The 22,123-nt window shown below is 34.2% G+C and overlaps 1 protein-coding gene across 1 annotated transcript; it reads right to left on the bottom strand.

Annotated features, from left to right (window-relative positions):
* Positions 1 to 655: 655 nt before the first annotated feature.
* On the bottom strand, positions 656 to 16,014 carry LOC129921773 (fibrinolytic enzyme, isozyme C-like). The gene is made up of 6 exons (XM_056004529.1): positions 15,910 to 16,014; positions 15,482 to 15,630; positions 12,991 to 13,215; positions 12,002 to 12,230; positions 3,971 to 4,105; positions 656 to 767 (listed from the first exon to the last, which is right to left on the bottom strand). Exons 1-6 carry the CDS (start codon positions 15,974 to 15,976, stop codon positions 700 to 702), a joined length of 873 nt encoding a protein of 290 aa, XP_055860504.1. The 5' UTR covers positions 15,977 to 16,014; the 3' UTR covers positions 656 to 699.
* Between the last annotated feature and the right edge of the window lie 6,109 nt (positions 16,015 to 22,123).

Below are 22,123 nucleotides of genomic sequence, written 5' to 3'. Positions count from 1 at the left end.
TCAAATACAAAAACAAATGTCAATAAAATACTATAAAAGATAAAGGTACATTCCTCGTTCCATATGCTAGGACAAATTAGTACTAATGCTCCTTCTTCCCTAGTGCTATTCGAACATTGAATGGGTTGCCTGAGTAAGACAGAATAAAACAACGACTGGGCAGATTTTTAGTCATTGGTTAACATGCATGACGTGTAGGACGTCATCATCTTTTTTTAAAGTAACATCTGTATTTTATGTAATAAAATTTTAGAACAACTATCTAGATCTAGAATTTAGATCTAAATCTGTACAAGATCTAGATTTCTAAATCTTTTTCTAGATCTAGACTTGATGTACAACTAGATATAATCCTAAATATTCTAGAATGGCTAGATCTTTAAAGACTAGAATCTAGATCTAGACTGTTTAAAAGATAAACCACCCCCATTTCATATTTTCTCTTAAGGGTCAGGTTTAGGGTTAAAAAAAAAATACGCCACCGCCCTCTCTAACAAAATGCTAAGAAAGAAGTGTGAGTTATCAAATTAAACAAAAATTAAAAAAACATACTGTGATTACACTAAAAAATAATTTGTTGTCAAGGTTAAAGCATTTTTTTTTGTTTTAAATTATTCTCTGCATAGCTACACATTAGATTAACAACAATAAAGAATTTTGAGGAAAGTCACATTTTTATTTCAATGTCTTGAAAAAAGTTTACAATTTGTCTGACAACCACTTCCGGTACGCAGGAAGATTAACGTACACAGCAGGGATTGGAGAAGCTGAAATGTATATATAAATATATATTCATTCTTGTTATTTCATATTTTCAAAGATTTTTTTCTACAGTTTTATATGTTACACTTTAAAAATTAGTGTCAAGTTATTTAATCTCTGGTTACTTAATGACGTGATCATTTGTCTACATCCATTCTATACCCAGGTCACTTTAACTCACGATCATTTAATGTTTGATATTTTAATTAGAAAATGTATGAGTTCAGACATTGCCTTTTTAACAATGTTTTTTTTATATTTAAAACTGATGTTTGGTTGATTCTATTGGTAGCATTTGTCACAGGCATAAATAGAATATGGATATAAAATTGTGTTCAGTAATATATTGTGATTATTTTCGATAAGAAATCCATTCATTTTAAAGTTATACATAGTACAAAGAAATATATAAGAAAAAAAAATTAACGGTACTAAAGTAAACGTTATTCACAATAAACAAGTTATTTACATACATTGTTCCCCTTTCTAACCATCAAACTCTTTTACTTTTCCTCAACTAATGTTAGGTGCTCATTAGAGCTGCGTGGACTCAGAGGCGCCCAAGATCCCGAAATTAAAAAATTCCAGTATTCACCAGGATTCGAATCCGGGACCCCCAGTTCAGAAGCCAAGCGCTCTACCACTCAGCCACCGCGCCTCAAAATATACATACATTGTTATTTTAAAATATGCATGGAAATATTTGCACATATAAAGATGAAGATAATATAGCACACTCTAAGGATTATATATGGAAACAAAGAATGAACAAAACTACAGTGACTTTTATGAATTGACTACAGTGCTAGAGTTCCATTGTTGCAAATTAAACATTATCTGATCATATATTGGTGATGATTAAATCCTATATGGTAACTATAGAGCAGTTAAGAAATAAATAAAAAAGTGATATATAGGAGATTAGTTTTCAGTTGCATAAACATGTTTCCTCTAGTCGTTCTATCTTATCCCCTATAAGATATTAACTACATCTTTGCCTTTAATAACCTACTCAAAAGAGATGTATCTTGACAACAGAGAAATATTATACCTGTAATGGACATGGGAATCTCTAGCACTAAACAAAAATTTGAAAAACCTAAATACAAAGGTGAAACAAAGAGTTATTTTATAAAGTAGTTATAAGAAGTAAAGTTATGTTTTGCACTCTAACAATGTACATAAGATGATTAAAATCAATAGACTTGAATTATTTCGATCTTGGACTTTCGAGACATTATCTCAATGGAAACTAACAGGAAATGGCCTTATATCATAGATTTGCGTGTATATATAGTTCTGTAGTTAATAGCCTTTTCCTTAAAAAGTCCCTAAAATGGTTTGCATTATTTTTAAACTTTGATTACTAACGATCATTATTTTTCTTTAACAGAAGAGATCAATTTTCATACATTCGGGAATTTCAACGCTAAATAAATTCGAACATTTAACACTTACTCTGTATATTTTCTCCGCCTTATATTTGAGAGTTATCTTTGTTGGTTGTTTTTCTTCGCTATAACTTATTTTAAGAATTGATAGGAGAAAGTCGACATTTAGAGAACAGGTAAAACGTATACCAAATATAATTTTTTTAATAAATACACATTTGATAAGTCTATTTTGTATATTCTGTACATACAGGGATTTTTAGTTGTCGAATTAAAGTTCTGTATTTGAATTAAAAGTATCTTTGTCTATTGAATCTCTAAGATAGCATTTAGATCTAGAGATATACATCTACAGAATCCCCAGCATGTCACAGTGACTTCTTGTAACATCTGACATCTCAGAATAGATCGACAAATTAGCACATCTCAACAATCAATTCTCAACAAGAGAAACTGTGACAGTTAATATGCATGTCACGTAGGACGAAATCATCTACTTTTTTTGAAGTAACGACTGTATTATATAAGATAAGATATACCTAATGTATAATTTTGTGATAAACACAAATTTTAATGAGATTAATCGAAGTATTTTTTGCACTCCAAATGAGCCAAAACATTAATTCCGTCCAAATGTGGAAAAAAAAATCCATAGTCCAAGAAGAATGTATAAAGTTGTGCATATCTAAACCAATTCTATCAAAGATTGCTTTTCGTCATTGTGTAACTATAGAGGTAAAATCCTAACCTGCAGATGTTGTGTTTTTTTTGAGAGAACAAAAATCATGTCAGTTTCTTGATTATAACTGCTGACATTCGTGCTGAAAAACCTGGACATTTACTTGTGTCTCTGTATTTTCCTGATGGAACATGTAGGGACCTCTCATTTTATGTGAGAACGTTACCAATCTTTGTGATGTTCTTTCTTCAACATTACAATCAATGAAAACCTAAACTCTTTGGTAAGCATTTCTTCAATAGTCACTACTATATGACCTTTCTATCAAATAAACCTCAATATTGTCTTGAATTATCTCTGAATTGAAAAAAAATCTCTCTGTAATTTTATTTTTATTGATAAAAAAAGTATCAATATTAAACATGAACTTATAAATGGGGATGTGTGGTCTAAAGGCTAAGTAAGCTTGAATATGGCATGGCTCGAGGTTCGACACCCGACTCGAGCAGAGTTGTGTTTACTGAGCGCCTAAAGGCAGCACGGAAAAACCTTCTCCCAGATAACCCCCCACACACACACACACTGGTCCACTAATAGGATTGGACCATAGCGCTCTGAGCATGCTATAAGCATAAAAGTAGCGCTATATAAAAGCTATATTTTTTATATAATGACCAACGACTACTGATTAATGACCAATTTCTTTACTAACACCTAACCCATCTTGACTTTGCTCAAAAAAATTAATACCTACGATATGTAGTCGAGTGTGACATATTCCATCACTAGATTGGACAAGAAACAGTATTGTTCTACTTTATTGACTTCGAATACTAGGAATAGGGGACATTTTTTCTTCGGTTGCTAACGAGAATTAGGGATAGGATGAGAATTTGTTTATCTGCAAATAGCCCAAGCCTAAAATTGATTGAAGATTTAAACAATGTATATACAAAGCAATTTATTTACACTGTACAGGAAAAATGCCAGGCGCAAGGAACAAAAAAAACATTTAAAATCAAACATCTCATACACACATTTCTTATCTCCAGAGATACAACACTTGATCCCAAAAAGGAAAAAAATGATAGTAAAATTTCGTTCATAAGTCCATTTTACAATTGAAACAAAATTTTACGTGTACAAGTTGGTTCTACAAAACATCCTATTCCAACAAGCTCAAGGTTTTGATTGTTTAGCCCACACATTAAAGGGCCGCCGCCATCTCCGTAACAAGGACCGTTATATTGATTTTTTTCTGGCAGATCAAAATCTGAGAAAAATAATAAAGCTAATTCATTTACGCACAAGATATTTATTTTATTTTTTGCTATGTTAAGCAGTGTTAAAAAATGTAAAATGTTTAATCGCTGATAATTCACGTCCAGAGATCTCCCATTTTCTAATATTGAGAGAGAGAAAGAGTCGTCTTTTTTCTACTTAAATCTCGCGAGGCGCTGATCAAGGCTGTAAATGAAATATCGCTACACAACCTGGCCCTTCGAATGATCTAGATCTACCCATCCAATGTTTGATAACCACACCAGCTAGCTCTCGTTCCTGTCAACTCCGCGTCTGACAGATATTCCTGTCATCTCAGTGATAAATAAGAGAAACTTAGATTCAACGTTACCAAGCAGTTAACGTGATGATTGAATGCTCTTATCTATACATAGTCACGGTTACTTTCTCATTTCTCCCCACCATTGTTTGTCTTCCCCTCTTGTACAATTCATTCATTAAGTATTGGTTTACAACACTTCTATTAACGCACTGTTTCTTTCTTGGATATTGTTTAGTTTTTTTCCCATAGATTTTTCTACCTCCTCTACTAATCTATTCGACAGCAAATTTTGCATAAATACTCATGGTCAACGACAACACTTGAATCAATCAAAATAACTAATTATTCAATCAAATGATTGTTTTTAATTATTAAAAAAAAAAGAATATATAGAAAAGAAACGGCACTACACTAAGGGGAGATCAGCCTTTTGTAGAGAATTAGGTAAAACAAAGATACCTAGACCAATCGTCACAGAAGGCCTGAATGCTGACCTGCAACTTCCAAACCTGTGAGCAGTGGAAACTAATAGCTCGTTACCACGTCACAGAAGGCCTGAATGCTGACCTGCAACTTCCAAACCTGTGAGCAGTGGAAACTAATAGCTCGTTACCACGTCACAGAAGGCCTAAATGCTGACCTGCAACTTCCAAACCTGTGAGCAGTGGAAACTAATAGCTCGTTACCACGTCACAGAAGGCCTGAATACTGACCTGCAACTTCCAAACCTGTGAGCAGTGGAAACTAATAGCTCGTTACCACGTCACAGAAGGCCTGAATACTGATCTGCAACTTCCAAACCTGTGAGCAGTGGAAACTAATAGCTCGTTACCACGTCACAGAAGGCCTGAATGCTGACCTGAAACTTCCAAACCTGTGAGCAGTGGAAACTAATAGCTCGTTACCACGTCACAGAAGGCCTGAATACTGACCTGCAACTTCCAAACCTGTGAGCAGTGGAAACTAATAGCTCGTTACCACGTCACAGAAGGCCTGAATGCTGACCTGCAACTTCCAAACCTGTGAGCAGTGGAAACTAATAGCTCGTTACCACGTCACAGAAGGCCTGAATGCTGACCTGCAACTTCCAAACTTGTGAGCAGTGGAAACTAATAGCTCGTTACCACGTCACAGAAGGCCTGAATACTGACCTGCAACTTCCAAACCTGTGAGCAGTGGAAACTAATAGCTCGTTACCACGTCACAGAAGGCCTGAATGCTGACCTGAAACTTCCAAACCTGTGAGCAGTGGAAACTAATAGCTCGTTACCACGTCACAGAAGGCCTGAATGCTGACCTGAAACTTCCAAACCTGTGAGCAGTGGAAACTAATAGCTCGTTACCACGTCACAGAAGGCCTGAATACTGACCTGCAACTTCCAAACCTGTGAGCAGTGGAAACTAATAGCTCGTTACCACGTCACAGAAGGCCTGAATGCTGACCTGCAACTTCCAAACCTGTGAGCAGTGGAAATCAATAGCTCCTTGCCAAGTAACAGGCACCCTAATGTTTTGTTTGATTTTTTAGCGGCCCCCGAAAGGGGAAAAGGCGCTATTAGTTTTGTGCGAAATGTCTGTCCGTCTATCCCGTTTAGATCTCGTAAACTAGAAAAGATATTGAAAATCCGACATCACAATATTTTAGACCATTTAAAGTTCCTGAAAGCGAAAAATCTAATTTTTAAAATCAGTTATGCAAGCAGTTTTTTAAAGAGAAAAAGCTAACTAGTATGCATTATACGTTAGACCTAATTTAAAACGAATAGTAATCTTATAAATGTCATTTTCTTGAGCTTTTTTTAATTTTACTATCACTTCTGAGAATTCGAATAAAAGATATAACATTTTCAATACAATGACATAAACTAAAGACCAGGAGAGTCTTGGTAAAGCGCTTAGCTTCCGAACTGAGGGTCCCGGGTTCGAATCCTGGTGAAGACTGGGATTTTGAACTTCGGAATCCTTGGGCGCCTCTGAGTCTACCTAGCTTTAATGAGTACCTGACATTAGTTGGGGAAAAGTAAAGACGTTTGGTCGTTGTGCTGGCTACATGATACCCTCGTTAACCGTAGGCCACAAAAACAGATGAACTTTACATCATCTGCCCTATAGACCACAAGGTCTGAAGGGGGAACTAATTAGGCCAGGTTCACATCTAACTTTGCATTCACTTGCACCTATCCTTTGATCTGCAGTACCATTGGGGCACTAAACAAGATCTGTCAACCTTCTTTCTCCATTCTTATCTCTCATTTGTCTTTGATATAATTTCATTTGGATGTTCTTTCTGAAAATATTGAAGCCTGCCTGGGTGGACCACTTCGGGGGCCGATTTTAAGTTTGTGTTTCCACACAAACTGTTTTTGTAACCTTGTTAAAAATAATTTTATCACTATGGGGATTTTTCGTTTATTTCTGCACCTAGATATTTTGAATTTTTAGAAGATAGAGCACGAACAAAGTGTCATTCAAAGAAAAGCTGGATGGACAATGTAAGAGAATGGACGGGCACTTCTATTGGAATTCTGGTAAGAACAGCTGCTTACCGGGAAAAGTGAAGAGATTCGGGTACGTGAACTTTTATAGCACCCTTACGATGAAAGTCAAGGGATAGTTGATGTCACAATGTTGAGTGTGTGAGTAATAATAATTAGTTTAATGGGTATTATCAAATCTCACAGATAGACTTGACAGAGACCAGACAAAGGTTAGGGTAATGTCTGTTACATGTTTGTCTTATACAACGACTGATATGTTGGCCGGGTAAATACAGACAATAATTAAAATTTAGTTTAAGCGTGGGCTACATACTCAGTCAATATAGAGAGAAGTTTGGGGCAGACCAGGACACAGCGCCATTTTGTGTTAGCAGGGGCGTGTGTCGTGTACTAGAGATACTGTAGCATGTTGGAAGTAGTTCTAAAGGACCAGGGTAAGAACAGTTTTATTAGTTATAGCATTAGAAGGTAGTTGATAAAGAATAAATAGAATTTGCGCTTCAGCTAGTTGTTAGCAATATCCTGGTTATTAGTCTATTTAGAGACACAGTCTTTGGAGGGATATTGTTTTTGAAAGGACAGTCTTTGAAGTGACAGCTTTTGGATGGATAGTCTTGAGTGTATATAGTCTTGAGCCATTAGAGATAAACAGAATAAAGAAGCAAGACGGAAGCTAGAAAATGACTGACAGACGATGGTCAACTTGGTCAACACAAATGACAGACAGAAAACATGTTAAACTCATATAGCCTTGTAATGTTGGATCCAGGAGCGTGCATTGAGGCGGTAACTGGTTAGTCTTGCTGAGCATGGGTGAAAAACAATTGTTCTAGTTGTTTTATGTTGTTCATTCTAGAGGTATTAGAGTAATTATATATTTGCATTATTATTATCATTAAACATGCGTGCAGTCATACATTATTTAAATGATCAATTTCTTATTACATTTATTACATGATTTTAAAATGGACATTGATGCTTTAAATAGAATATTAAATATTAGTTTTAATTAGGAGATATATTCACGATTCTTCTTATGAGCGAACATTTGATGTTGTGAATAAGTTAATACACTATAAAGTAATATTGTTTTTAAGTACTTAGTTATTATCCAAAGTAATATATTTAGAGTGTAACTGAGTTGTTTATTTTCTGCGTGTGTCCAGTTTGTCAGAAGGTCATGTTCAGTTTGTGTGTGTGTTTATAGTACTTCCACAATGTGAGACGTACTTGTATTTGTTCACTGCTAGCTGTAACCTAATCTTGTTGAATAAAGACAATATAGTGGTTTTCTAGTATTTACTATTTCATTACAATTTATTCACCAACTTTAGTTAAACGTTTTCTTTAATATCCTTTGTGGACGAAAGAAAATTCTGAAATGTCATACCAAGTGATTCCATTTTTCTAATGCCAGAGAAGCATTTCGATGTATATCCAACTCTTTCGGTCAGAGTAATTTATCCATTGTTGAGAAATAATTTCAACACAAACGTAGGCACAAATCCAAATACATAATCATTGACAATGTAACAAAATGTGGTCATGATGAAGAGTCGCACGATAAGAATTTGCAAAAATTTTATAAATGTTTCTAGAAAGTATGGGATCACATTTTATGAAGACTTAAGTACGATAGCCACTGACAAAGTTTGCCTATTGGGATATGAAATTTTCAAAGGCCTTCTCAAGCCAGATCCTGAAAGATTCCAGGCTTTAAGAAACCTTGCTCCTCCTCATATTATGCGCTAACAAAAACGGATCGTGGGCATGTTGGCGTACTACTCACAGTGGATCCCAAATTTTTCTAACAAAATAAATGTTTTGGCTAATACTACGTCATTCTCTCCTTCAGAAACAGTAAACACAGCCCTTAACGAATTAAAGCAGGAGCTGGAGAAAGCTGCCATTTTCACCATCGACTATACTCGACCTCTGACGGTTAAAACGGACGACTTGGATATTGCAATAGCTGCCATCCTCAATTATGATGGCCGCCCCGTGGCGTTTATTTTGAGAACTCTCTCCAAAAGTAAAAGGATTAGAATCTTTAAGGAAAGGGCTCCATTACTTAGCAGGTACTCGCTTTACCCGTGTCACTGATCAACGCTCTCTGGCATTCATGTATGACAAACAGAGCAAAGGAAGAAAAAAGAATGATTAAATGCAAAGGTGGAGAACTGAGCTGTTTCCATTACGATGTCTTGTATAGACCAGGCAAACATAATGTAGCTGCTGATACGTTTTCTAGAAACGGATGTGTGTCAGCTATAAGTCAGAATGAATTGAAACTGCTCCATGACACTCTGTGTCATCCGGGAGTAACAAGACTATGGCAATTAGTGCGAGCGAAAAACTTACCTTTCTCGTGTTAATAATAATAATAATAATAATAATCTTTATTATCCGTAAGGAAATTTGTCTTACAATTTGTGCATTACACCAAACAAAAAACATTATAACTATAAGAAACCAAAGTGTACATTCACACCAGACTCACTCATAATTTACATGTGACAGTTTATACCAGATTGTTCTTATTTAATGATTTGATTGCCAGGGGAACAAAAGAGTGTTTGTGTCTGTTTGTCTTTGCTATCGGTGTCTTGTATCTCTTTTGTGATGGTAAAATCACAAAATCCTGACACAAAGGGTGATTCTTTATTTCGAGGATCTTGCTAACTTTTTTATAGATGTTTGTCTCAAACAACTGCCGAAATGGGGTTTGTTTTTTGCCAATGATTTTGCCAGCAGCATTTAGGATTAATATGTCAGGCTGGTTGTCAATCAGTGCAGAATCTGTGCCGAAGTAAAATACATATATTTCTGTAAATCTAATGGAATTAAGGTGATGCAACCTTTCCAGAGACTAAGTATGGACTTCAAGGGACCACTACTTCTACATCTCGGAACACATACCTTCTAACCATAGTGGACAAATTGTCAAAGTTTCCGTTCACTTGTTCTAATGTGTGGGTTTTAACAATAATCAGATGTCTAGATAATGTATTTGGACTATTCAAAATGTCAAAAGAGGTGTATGAGTTTTTACACTATAGAGTGGTGGCTACAAGGAGGACGACCCCATATAATCCCAGAGGAAATTCACAAGTAGAATGCTTAAACGGCTCATAATGGAAAGCTATAAACCTGGCCTTAAAAACTCAAAGACTTTCGGTTTACAAATGAGAGAAGTGTTAAACTAAGCCCTGCACTATATTCATTCTCTGCTCTGTACCGCTACAAACGAGACACCGCACGAGAGAATATTCAAATTCTATCGCAGGTCCACCTTCGGCAATTCACTCCGGACATGGTTAACTCAACCAGGATAAGCGTTGTTAAGAAACGGAGTCCGTGCATCAACTTGTGACGATGGTACAATAGCTGTGGACTAAATCACATATAATCCACAGTATGCCATTGTCAGACTTCCTGATTGAAGAGAAGAAACAGTGTCACTGCGACATTTGGTCCCCGCTCCAAGAGAGGGAGAATAGGGGGTGTATCAACATATGGAACATGAAGGCTTTGAGGTGGAGACAAGCCATACCACGCAGGTGCCTACTGACCATGTGACTGTAGAACCAACGGCTACTCCCAAACACCCAAGTACAAGGAAATACAGCAACAAGGAGTCTCCAGTTTGAGAGCCGCCGATATCACTAATTCAAAGCGACGACAGTATTGGTCCTGGTAGATACAACCTAAGACCAAGAACAAGCAGACCTAATTACAAGGTCTAACATTGTATTTATTTTTCTATATCATATCACAATTTTAAATTCAATATCTACAAGCTTAGTATGACAAACTTAGAAGTTTACTTAGAATATATCATTTTATAGGAAACAACTTTCCTAGTTAGACATTTCGTATTGCATTACTTATTTCATTATTATTGAGGACTACAATTTCTAATGGCCCAACAGAATATTTATATACATTATATGGCACTTAGGATCCAATCATTTTATAATGTATAAAATGTTTGTTTATGGTTATATAATGCTTTTCAATGGAGTAATACTGTACGTATTCTGAAGGGATACTTAGGACTCCTTAGGAATCCGTCATTGTTTATTTTCCATAATTCACATATTTACGTTCCTATAACGTCTAGGCGGGGTGATTGTAGTGTAACTGAGTTGATTATTTTCTTCGTGAGTCCAGCGTGTCAGAAGGTCATGTCCAGTGTGTGTGTGTTTACAGCACTTCAACAATGTGAGACGTAGTTGTATTCGTTCATTATGTACTGTAGCCTAATCTTGTTGAATAAAGGCAATATAAAAATTTTCTAGCATTTGTTATTTCATTATAATATTCAAAATTGAAACAAAAGTAATTATTTGCCCCAATATGAAGAGAGACAAGATAATAATATTAATACATATATTGATATATATTAAAGTGAAGTAAATTGAAGCTGTGCAGTGAGGTGAGGGGGGTTTTGACAGATGGTTTTGATTATTTCATGTTGGATGTAATCGAAGGCAGACTTAATTTTGCTTAATAAGTTTGTCGTTATTTTATAAAGGCTGAAAACTCCAAATATCTAGGTGTAATAATTTACAAAGAAAAATCAAAACATAATAAAATACTCAGAAAGACACAAAGATAGATTTTTCTTATTCCATGTTGTAAGACAAAGTCGTACAAGTTCTCTTTCTTCTCTAGTGCCATTAGAGAACTAAAGCCAGCCAGAAGGACCTGCGACTAAGCAGAGTCTAAGTCACTGATTAACATGCATTACTATAGTGACACTGAAATGCGTAGGACGTAATAATCTTCTTTATTTGAAGAAACGTCAGTAATCTATAAGATAAGATATTCACGTTTCATCTGTTGAGAGAAAACGGTACATCACAAGGGATCAATTTTTAAATATTGACTGTGATGCAATAGAAACTTTTTATTGACTATGCTTTCATGGTTAGAACTTCAACTGTTATTTAGATCACTTAAAAATGGTTTAAAATTATTTTTAACACATTTTTTAAGGAAAAGCAGTTCAGCATATCATATTTATACGCCTGTTTACATTTATATTGCAAAAAAAAAAATTAATAAACTATCAATATGTTAAAAAAATAAATTTATACTTTACCACTCTTAATGCAAACGAACAATCCATCACTAAAAGCATCTTTGAACGAAGGCCACATATTCTGGCAGATATTAATTGGCATGATTCTTGTTGATGCTTTCTGTAGCGTATTTGGTAATATTATATTCTCGGTGTAACCCCAGCCAGTTATCAGGCAGGGTGGTTTCATCCACTTTTCATGTGTATTTGTATCCGTATATTGAGTAGAATTTTCTGCTAATTTTGCAAGCTATTTTTTGTTTAAAATGCAATGAAACTAGAGTTAACAGACACCTGAATGACCAAACGAGGACACCATTTTACAAAGAAGGACTCAAAAAACAACAACATAAGACTAAGTAAAGGTTAACATCTAGGCCTAATTTATATAAAACTATTCGTATATTACACACTAACCTGTCAGTAAATACAAAGTTGTAAAACAACAGATACCTTAGAACATAGGTGGAGCCTTGGTGGGTCGGGGTTCAACCTCAACCTTGAGATGAAATCGCAACTCGCAGGGAGGAAAGGGGAATTTTGTGATTGGTTGTTTGCTTTAATTTTGTTTATTTTAGGTGATATTTTAGTAGTTTAAAACCCCTCTCAACAGGGTTTTGAGATATAAAAAAAACCTACATAGAATTTTTAAAGCAAATAACTACAGTCACAAAATTTTATGAGCGTGGCAAAGGAGTTTTGAGTTGAACAATCCCTCCAGATGTTTTTGAGTTTAAAAGCAACTTCAGAACAGATATTTTTTCCCTTCCTCCAAGATTAAGGTTGTGTTATGCTTGAGTTATGCTTGTCATCATTTCTTTTTTTATTCTAGGAAACCTACGGGGGCCGCCTCTGATTTGTGTGATAACAGAAACTCTTTTTGTAATCCTTTTTTTTTTACGTTCTTGGAGTTTGACAAGTGTGCGTTGATAAAAATAAAAAGTGTATATACATTTTCAAATTATCTAACAAAATGAAATAATTCAATACATTTTTGTATATTTACTTACCTGCACATTCAGGTTAAGTTTCGCTGCGGTGGCCAGTGTTATTACAGCAATATTATTGGGGTTCCATCCTTGAAGCTCATCTTCGATACTTTCATGCTTGTGTATATTGGAAACGTAAATAGTTTGTTGGTATTGGTTTGGTGGCCCATATATATTTAGTACCCCAACAATCACACGGACGTTGTTGGCAGTCAAGTGGTCAAAGCAATCGGCAGCAGTCAGAACCTAGTGGTCATAAATAATAAGACTTAATGAACCAAAAATAAAAAAAACGCAAATCTATTTTATTTAGCATTAAGTCAAAAACGACATACATTCGTAATTGAAGATTTCCATTATACATTTAGTAATGTCAAGGACGCTGTTTTGATATATACTGTTGTCGGCCAAATAAAATACTGTTGAGATAGACATGAACAATATTTCTCTACCTAGTAGTTCATGTATGTATCAAGTTTCATTTATTATTCTTAGTTCATTGCCCATTTGTTTTTATTTTTTAATCTATTTATTTATTATATTGGTATAACTTGTAGTTTGATTCTGCAGTGCTATTAGAGGCAAAATAATGTCCATATATCTTTGAAAAATAACATATCTTACCAATACTTTCTTTAATTGATACATCGGATACCCGGGATACACCAAACAGTTTGCTAGTTATAGTTATAGCTATTTCGCCATGTATCAAAGCTCAGCTCACTGCTCAATCTCATAACCAAAGGTATAATTGTGTGATCATTATGTTCAAACATTAACTGGGAGCATAATCTTCATCTTTCAGTTTCTAACAATAATAATCAACGCAGTTTTGCCAGCAATTCCTTGTCTAATTATAGGATTTGTGACCGAACTTTCTTTTTAATCTCAATTTGTGCTTGAGTCTCCATATACTCTGGTAAATTAACTTGTCACAATAGAAAGCACCAAGTCTATTGACCAGAGGAAAAAGTAAATATTTTTTAATGCCTTAAAAAGTAAAGTGATGAGTGTTTTTGAAAAGATTTCATCACCTCCATTTATATCAGAGAGATTTTAGGCTTTTGAAAGTATGCCTATTTGACTCCTATAACAATAAGCATTACTAAATTAATGAATGAATTTATGTAGAAGGAAAATCAATTTATCACACAAACACAAACTATCGGATTCGCTTATTTGCAACGAATATTTAAAACATGATTTTGTTTTGATTATACAGGGTAATAATATTTCACAAACTACAGCAAGTACCAATAAATGAAAAAATGGATGACCCCCCCTACGAAAAAGATAACTGATCTTGCCATTCAACAGTTCGCAAGTGGAAAAGCTCCAGGAGCTGACTCCATTCCCGCAGAGGTCTACAAAAAAGGTAGATTAGTTCGAATTGAAAGACGTTATGAGCTGTTCTTAATTATTTGGGAACAAGAGTCAATACCACAAGACTTTAAAGATGCCACAATTGTCCATTTATACAAGCGAAAAGGAAACCGCCAGATCTGCGACAACCACAGAGGAATATCTCTTCTCTCTATTGCTGGGAAAATCCTTGCACGCATCCTACTAAATCGGCTCATGCAACACATAGAACATGGTCTACTACCAGAAAGCCTGTATGGATTCAGAAAAGAGCGTAGAACCATTGACATGATCTTTGCGGCAAGGCAGCTCAAGTAAAAATGCCAAGAATAAAATGCTGACCTCTTAATAAATGTCGACCAAACAAAGGCATTCGACACTGTTAGCAGAGAAGGACTCTGGAAGATTATGTCCAAGTATGGCTGTCCACAAAAATTCATAACCATGGTGAGACTATTTCATGATGGCATGAAGGCTCGTGTCCAAGAAAGTGGAGAACCATCAGAGCCCTTCGAAGTATCAAACGGGGTAAAACAAGGCTGTGTCCTAGCACCTACACTGTTCAGTATCATGTTCTTTGCTATGCTAACAGATGCATTTCTGATAACCCGTTTTAACTCACACCAGGTATCCACAGATCTATGTGGAGACAGCTTGCCGCCCAATGCGCCGACCTAAGTCTAAGTAACTAAGTCTACAGTGCCCACGACGAAGCACAGCTACAAGTGCTCAACTATTTGTGCAGATATATTCGCAAATTACAAAGGCACCTAAAATATTTATCACCGTTATTTAGAAATTCCTACACCGCAACACATTTTGTTCAAACACTAACCCATTTCAAAAAGCTTATATCTTATTTTTGCTTTTTTCACTTCAAAGTTAGCCTTGTTTTACACCTCTATTTTAGTTCAGTAAGATTTATAAACTAAAATAATTAACAATCATTATATAGAAATCTAAGACACAAATGTATTTAAACAAAAGTTGGTTTTTAAAAGTCTTTTTAAACGATATATTTAACATTGTTTTAAAAAATTATTATCTCAACATTTCCAACATTCAGCTGTAAGAAACTATGTATTAATCTAAAATGCACCTGATATAACGATGCGCTTTAAAATAGTATAGACTCTTTTTTACACATTACTTTTTTTTCAGTGACCAAAACTCCTCCACAGAGAAAGACCCATCTGCCACTTAGTCTTTCTTGGACTGCAACTTGAAAAGGGAATTCGAACAATTCAGCATTCTGTCCAAGCATAACACGCTTTCTCAATTGACCAATAGAATTGATTTCTTAAACAAAATATTTTAAAATTATTTTCAAAAGCTTCTATTAGAAATAAAAACCCTAAAGTTAATAAAAAGCAAATATCAAATTGTCAAACTAACAAAATATTTAAAGTTTCAGCATGAAAGTGCTTGTTATGTTAGTGCGATTTAGTTATTTTAGAAAAAAAACAACACCCTAGTCTCAAGGTAAACGTAACACAAGTCGATTGTCTATAGTAGGGCGTAAGAGGCTCTTAAGGATTCTTTGTATATACATTGAAAAACAACAACAACCTATCTTACCTTGAACGTTACTCAATGGAATAACATTTAGTAAAATAAAAATGTTGGTCAAAATTAACCAAAACATTTCAATTTTTAAAAAAATAACGTTTTCTTAGCATTTAATTTCTGCTCTGACATTTTGAAACTAAACATCGCGATCTTATATGTAAAATTCTTAAACTGTCGATTAACTACAAAACAACCAAGTAATTAGATATTGATGTAATCTGACGGTTCAAAATATGTTTCTAAATCCTCAAATCAATGTGAAATTTAAAAAGTTAATTGATAAATCTCGTTAAGTTACTTCTTTTTTATAGACACAGCATTGATTATAATTGGATTGTTTAAAAGAGATTTATCTAGTAATTTAAAGCACACTTTATAAAAATTTAACATTTTAATATAGTGACCAAATAACATAGACATGATTAAGTGATAATGTAAATAAAATTACTAGATAGAGATTATTTTTTCACAAAAACTCATCTCATCTCAGTGAGAAGGAATTTAGGGCCATTGCCTCGTTACCGATGTGTTAAAAAATAAATCCATTTAAGTTTTTTTTTTCAGTTGAAAATAGACTGAATAACCTTTTGTAAATAAAAGAATTTAAACATTTTTGAAAAAAAAAACTAAATGTAATAATTCGAATCAGAAATGCAATTTTAAAAACAGTTTCTGTTATCTCACTACCTCTGAGACGGCTTTACCAATTTCGCAAATGGGCAAGAATATTTATGCTACGGTCTTCTTTGATTTTTTTTTGAAATAATTCAATTTTAAAGAATCATTAGGCATCTTTTTCTAACTAGAAAATCAACTGGACAAACTATCATCATTAATAAGATTTGAGATCTTTTGAAAGAAAAATGTGATTACAGAACAATCCTCTGCTGCCTTGCAGCTTAACCCAAACATGGGAAAGGTTTCGTGAGTCAACCCTGTTAGAAATAAGGAGCCGGTGACCCTTAGGCAGTTTGCAGCACCCAGCGCTCTAACCTGTCAGAGCCTGCGAAGACGCTGACCCCAAACTGTGGGCCTATATATGTCGTAAATATCATAAGAAGCTTTTAATTTTATAACTCATGCCACAGATATGCCATTGAACTGTATCGTTGCTTAAAGAAATTATTTTAATAATATTAGATGTAGGTTTGTGTAAAAGAGTTTTTAAAACTACAAGAGCTGGTAAAATCAATGTTAGTGTTTCCCATGTTTTGCTATAAGTATAGAGATATTGTAAGACTCTCACAAACCATCATCTTCTCTATATGATGTAAAAGAGAGATTTTGTGGGTCTATTCTGAACTTTTATCTTTTAGTGTTCGAAAGTTTTTCAAATCTTTATCTATTTTGTCAATGTGGTATTGTCTCAAATGATCATCCAGCGTAATTGGTTTCATATCGCCATAAAAAGTCACTGAGGCAACCGCTTCTTTTTACAAAAAAGAATGAACCATTTTAAATAATCAACGCTGTAGTCGACCTTTCTTTTTGTTAAACATTAGTTACATGTAGACAAAATTAAGCTATTGAAGTATTGAAATTAAATGCAACAACTATTCGTTTGAATAGCAGGATAAATATTGAAAGGATTAACGAAGGTACTAATCATATTTTAGTGTAGGGAATAATTACATTAATGGGATGTGAAAATTAAAGTCACGACCTGCTTAAATAAAATCTATTATCGTAGACTCCCGTGGACACCTCATAGACCCCCAATTTATTTTTCACTTTCGTAGACCCCTTGAAAGTCTTCGTAGAACCCTGGATGTCTATATAGACTACTTTGGGAATCACTGATCTAGATTATAGACTTATATATACTACTAGACTGGAAACCGGAAATAAATTCTTATCTGCAACTAATCGATGGTTAGGGTTTTGTAGAAAAGTGGATCAAGGCGTTGTTTTGTAAAGTAGTTAAAAGAAGTAAAGTTGGTTTTTTTTTTCAACCCTAACCTATGTAACATATAATTTTATTTCTTAGATCTAGATCAAAATACAAAAAAAATCACAACTTAGTGTTGCATTCAGTCTTTTGATAAAGAAGATAATGTATCTAAAAATTGCAAAATAATAAGACGAGAGTACTCTCATTTTTTATGTTCATTTACTAAATCTAGATCTAAAAATTAAATTATATGTTACATAGGTTAGGGTTGAAAAAATAGTCTTTACCTCTTTTAACTACTTTACAAAACAACGCCTTGATCCAACTTTCTAAAACAATTTCACGACATTTTTTGTAGTGTTAAAAAGTGTCCATGTCCAGTCTAGATATAGTATATATAAGTCTATGATCTAAATCTAGACTAATCTAGAGTTAAATATTGGCTTGGAGAGTTCATTCTGTGCTGCGAGAAGGTTTTGCTCTGCTCATGCGTGACCTTTTTTAGTACGCGACTCTTGAATGAATATATCTCAACACGGCTTCGCAGCTTTGGCGAACGAATGTCTTTAGAAAAACAAATTTGAATGTTAATTTGATTTAAGTATGAAACGAATGAACTATAATTAGTGTGTTCATGTGTTGAAGTATAAATTTATCTTTGCGAAAAGAAGTTGTATCATCTTAGAGTGGAATTAGAGTTTTAGACCTAGGAATAGAGAGATGTGTAACATTTCGCGTAATGTCTAATGAAAGAATGTTCGTCGAGAATTCTAAATTAGCAGATATAAAGAACGAATTTATGTAAAAATGCATTTGAAACACAAATCAAATTTGAAGCTTAATTTTATGAAATTAAGAAATCAATAGACTATTTTTTATATGTTCATGTGTCAAAGTAAAAAACTATCTGCGCAAAGTGTTGTTTCTAAAATTAGATCTAGATCTAGATCCTTTCGATCTTTTCATGTAAATATGGTAAACATAGCCTAGATCGATGAAGTTATAATGCTTTCATAGAGTTGGTCAACTTTTTTTTTTTGAGGGTCATAAGTTTATTTTAGGGCTACAATACATATACAATACATATACAATGTTGTAAGTTAGTACCCAAGGAACATTTCTGCCAAGTTTTATCAAGATTGGTCAAACGGTTTTGATTTCTATTCCTAACATACATACATACATACATACATACATACATACATACATACATACATACATACATACATACATACACATACATACATACATACATACATACATACATACATACATACATACATACATTCATACGCTTTACTTTCTACTTTAAAAACCTGACATTCTGAATCAACTCCAACTTGCACATTTTATAGTTTATATGTTTTACAGACATTTACAGTGAAATAGAGGAACCATGTAGTCTACAGCGGCATGTTTGAAGAACATCTCACATACACCTAAATTGTGTTTACTGTACTCATGCGATATTCAAATAACAACTAATACAAATAAAATATCAATATAATTCCAATGTTTCAACTAGTATTAAAAACCTTTAACAATCTGAGTGTTTTTTTGTAGTTGCGGGCCGGATAAAACCATTCTGCGGACTGGATTTGACCCTCGGGCCGTAGTTTGCCAATCTGTGGACTAGATCAACCCCAGGCAATAAAGAAAATATATTTTAAAAAATACGTATAAATACAATATAAATAAATGAGAAAAAAAAACATATAATGAACAACAGGATTTCTTTGGACAAAATAATAATGGCAATGTATTCGATTCCGTATTTCGAGCAGACAAAGCCGTTGTCCACCGGTTGAAGTTTTCTTCAATGAAAGCTGTCCTTCCCCGGGCTCAAACTGACTCTTTTAAGGGGAAGAATGTGTTGGCTATAAGGATTGAAATATTTCAAATAATGAGATTGTTTTACTTAAATCACTATATATTTACTAGTCTACCGGCGGCGTAGCATACGCCACTATTTTGCATTCAAGGTGTATTTATTATTAAATTAAACCATTTTATAACTTAAAACAGATTTACCAGGAGCTCCTGGAAATCTCCCGAAATTGCAAAATATACCAAAAAGTCCTTAAAAAATACGGAAATATATAGACAAAAGTGTCATATTGGGGTGTCATTCAATATGGAAAACGCCAATCCTACGCGCGATAAATAAAAAACGGTATTATGCATTAGCCGTAATTGTGTAATCTGGTAAAAGAAGCTTCTCGCACCTCAGACTAATGAAGAATTACTTGAGGTTAACAATTCTCAAAGATACATTAAAACATTTTTTTTCATATAAAAGATACATATTTTCGATGCTTAGTCTGACTGCAAATCATTCAATGAATATTAAGTATTGTTAATTAATACATATTTCATCCGCTATTAGACAGTGACACCTCCAATTACTCAAAGTAATTTTAAACTGTGTTCTTGCAATTAATGAGCTTGAGATCACAATCAAACTTATACTGAGTAGGAAAAAGCTATTTTGTAACGAATGGGATTCAAACATCTTTTTGGCTCCTATGAAGTAAAAGTAAAACACTCAATAGCGCTGTGGGAAACCTTTAGGTTCATATACTTGTAACAAGCAATGCGGCATTTAGAATATCGGAAGATTCAGCATGTGATGCGGAATACTAGCAAGTTTTGTAGACCAATGACATAGATCTTTCCACTAACCCGAAGTTTGAGGACCTCATTGTCATTGAGCCCATGAGGAACATGAACACTCATGCATATATACTCTCTCATTAAATACAGTCGAGCTCAATACGTTTGGGTTCAGTCACATTCAACTTTACTGGAGGGGGCCTAACGTCGTATTCCTGAACCCGACCCTTGGCTACCTTGCTTCGCCATTGATTTGATTTCTAGTTCTAATATTACATTTTATGCTCTTTTTAATATTTTTAGCTTTAAAACTCCCCTTATAACTTCTGTATTCACATGTTCTAATAGTTCCTAGTTTCCAGCCAATGTTCTTAGCAAATCAAACGTGCTAAAGAGCTCAGTAAACAAATGTGTTCTTATTTCTAAACATGCTTGTGACATAGACTGGGAAGAAGCTCATGTCACCCCCCTATTTAAAAAAGGAGAAAAATCTGACCCAGGAAACTACAGACCAGTATCACTTACCAGCATCACATGTAAAATCCTAGAACACATAATATGTAGCAACATCATAAACCACTTAGACAAACATAATGTCCTCACGCCATACCAACATGGCTTTAGAAAAAATAGATCAGAAGTTCTCAACCTTTTAAGCCCGGCGACCCCTTTTTTACAATCCCCCACTCTGCCTCGACCCCCTCCACACACACACATACAGCAATAGAAGAGTAGACAATACCAATCCATATTTTCGATGATCTTAGGCGACCCCTGACAAATCGTCATTCGACCCCCAAGGGGGTCGCGAGCCACAGGTTTAGAACCCCTGATATAGATCATGTGAAACACAACTAAAAGGACTAATTGGTGATTTTTCAAAAGGTTTAGATAATAGTGAACAAATAGATTTCTAGATTGTTGAAAAAAGTTCACCCCCATAATTTGCTTAAAAAATTAAAATATTTCGGCATTAATAGTCCATTGCATCAGTGGATTACTGATTTACTGATAGGGAGAGAACAAACTGTAATAATAAATGGCTCTAAATCAACACCGATGACAGTAAACTCAGGTGTACCTGAAGGAACAGTCTTATGTCCATTACTATTTTTAATTTGCATAAATGATTTACCAAATTGCATTACTTCAGGAACAAAAGTCAGATTATTTGCAGACGATTGCATAATATATAGAACAATAAAAATAACACAAGACACAGATATTTTACAAGAATTAGATGAATTACAGAAATGGGAATCAAATTGGAGCATGTCTTTCCACCCGGAAAAATGTCAGTTGTTAAGAGTAACAAAAATACTAAAACAAATTAATTCAACTTATCTTATTCATGGCAAACCAGTAACACAGGCTAAAAACGCAAAATACCTAGGTGTTATAATAAATGAAAAACTGTCATAGAATCCATATATTGATGAACTATAAAAAAAAATCAAACAAAGCATTAGGGTTTATTAAAAGAAATTTCTAGAAATCAAATAAGAACATAAAAATAAAATGTTATTTAACCTTGGTTAGGCCAATAATAGACTATGCATCCTCCGTTTGGTACCCCAAAATAGAGCAGTGAGATTCATAACAAACGAATATTCACACTTAACCAGAGTAACACCTTTAGTAAAATCACTAAATTTAGAAAGCCTTCAGGACATAAGACTCGAAAGTAAAGTAGCAATTATACATAAAACACTGAACTAT

This window comes from Biomphalaria glabrata, chromosome 11, assembly GCF_947242115.1.
Source record: "Biomphalaria glabrata chromosome 11, xgBioGlab47.1, whole genome shotgun sequence".
Taxonomy (NCBI): domain Eukaryota; kingdom Metazoa; phylum Mollusca; class Gastropoda; family Planorbidae; genus Biomphalaria; species Biomphalaria glabrata.
The sequence above is the reverse complement of the archived record's forward strand: the minus strand, read 5'-3'. Positions and strand labels throughout refer to the sequence as shown.

Coding starts and splice junctions, on each gene's coding strand:
- LOC129921773 (XM_056004529.1), bottom strand. CDS start 15,976: ATGTTTTGGTTAATTTTGACCAACATTTTTATTTTACTAAATGTTATT. Junction 15,631..15,909: donor TCCATTGAGTAACGTTCAAG/GTAAGATAGGTT, acceptor ATTTTGTTTAAG/AAATCAATTCTATTGGTCAA. Junction 12,231..12,990: donor AACTTAACCTGAATGTGCAG/GTAAGTAAATAT, acceptor AACAAAAAATAG/CTTGCAAAATTAGCAGAAAA.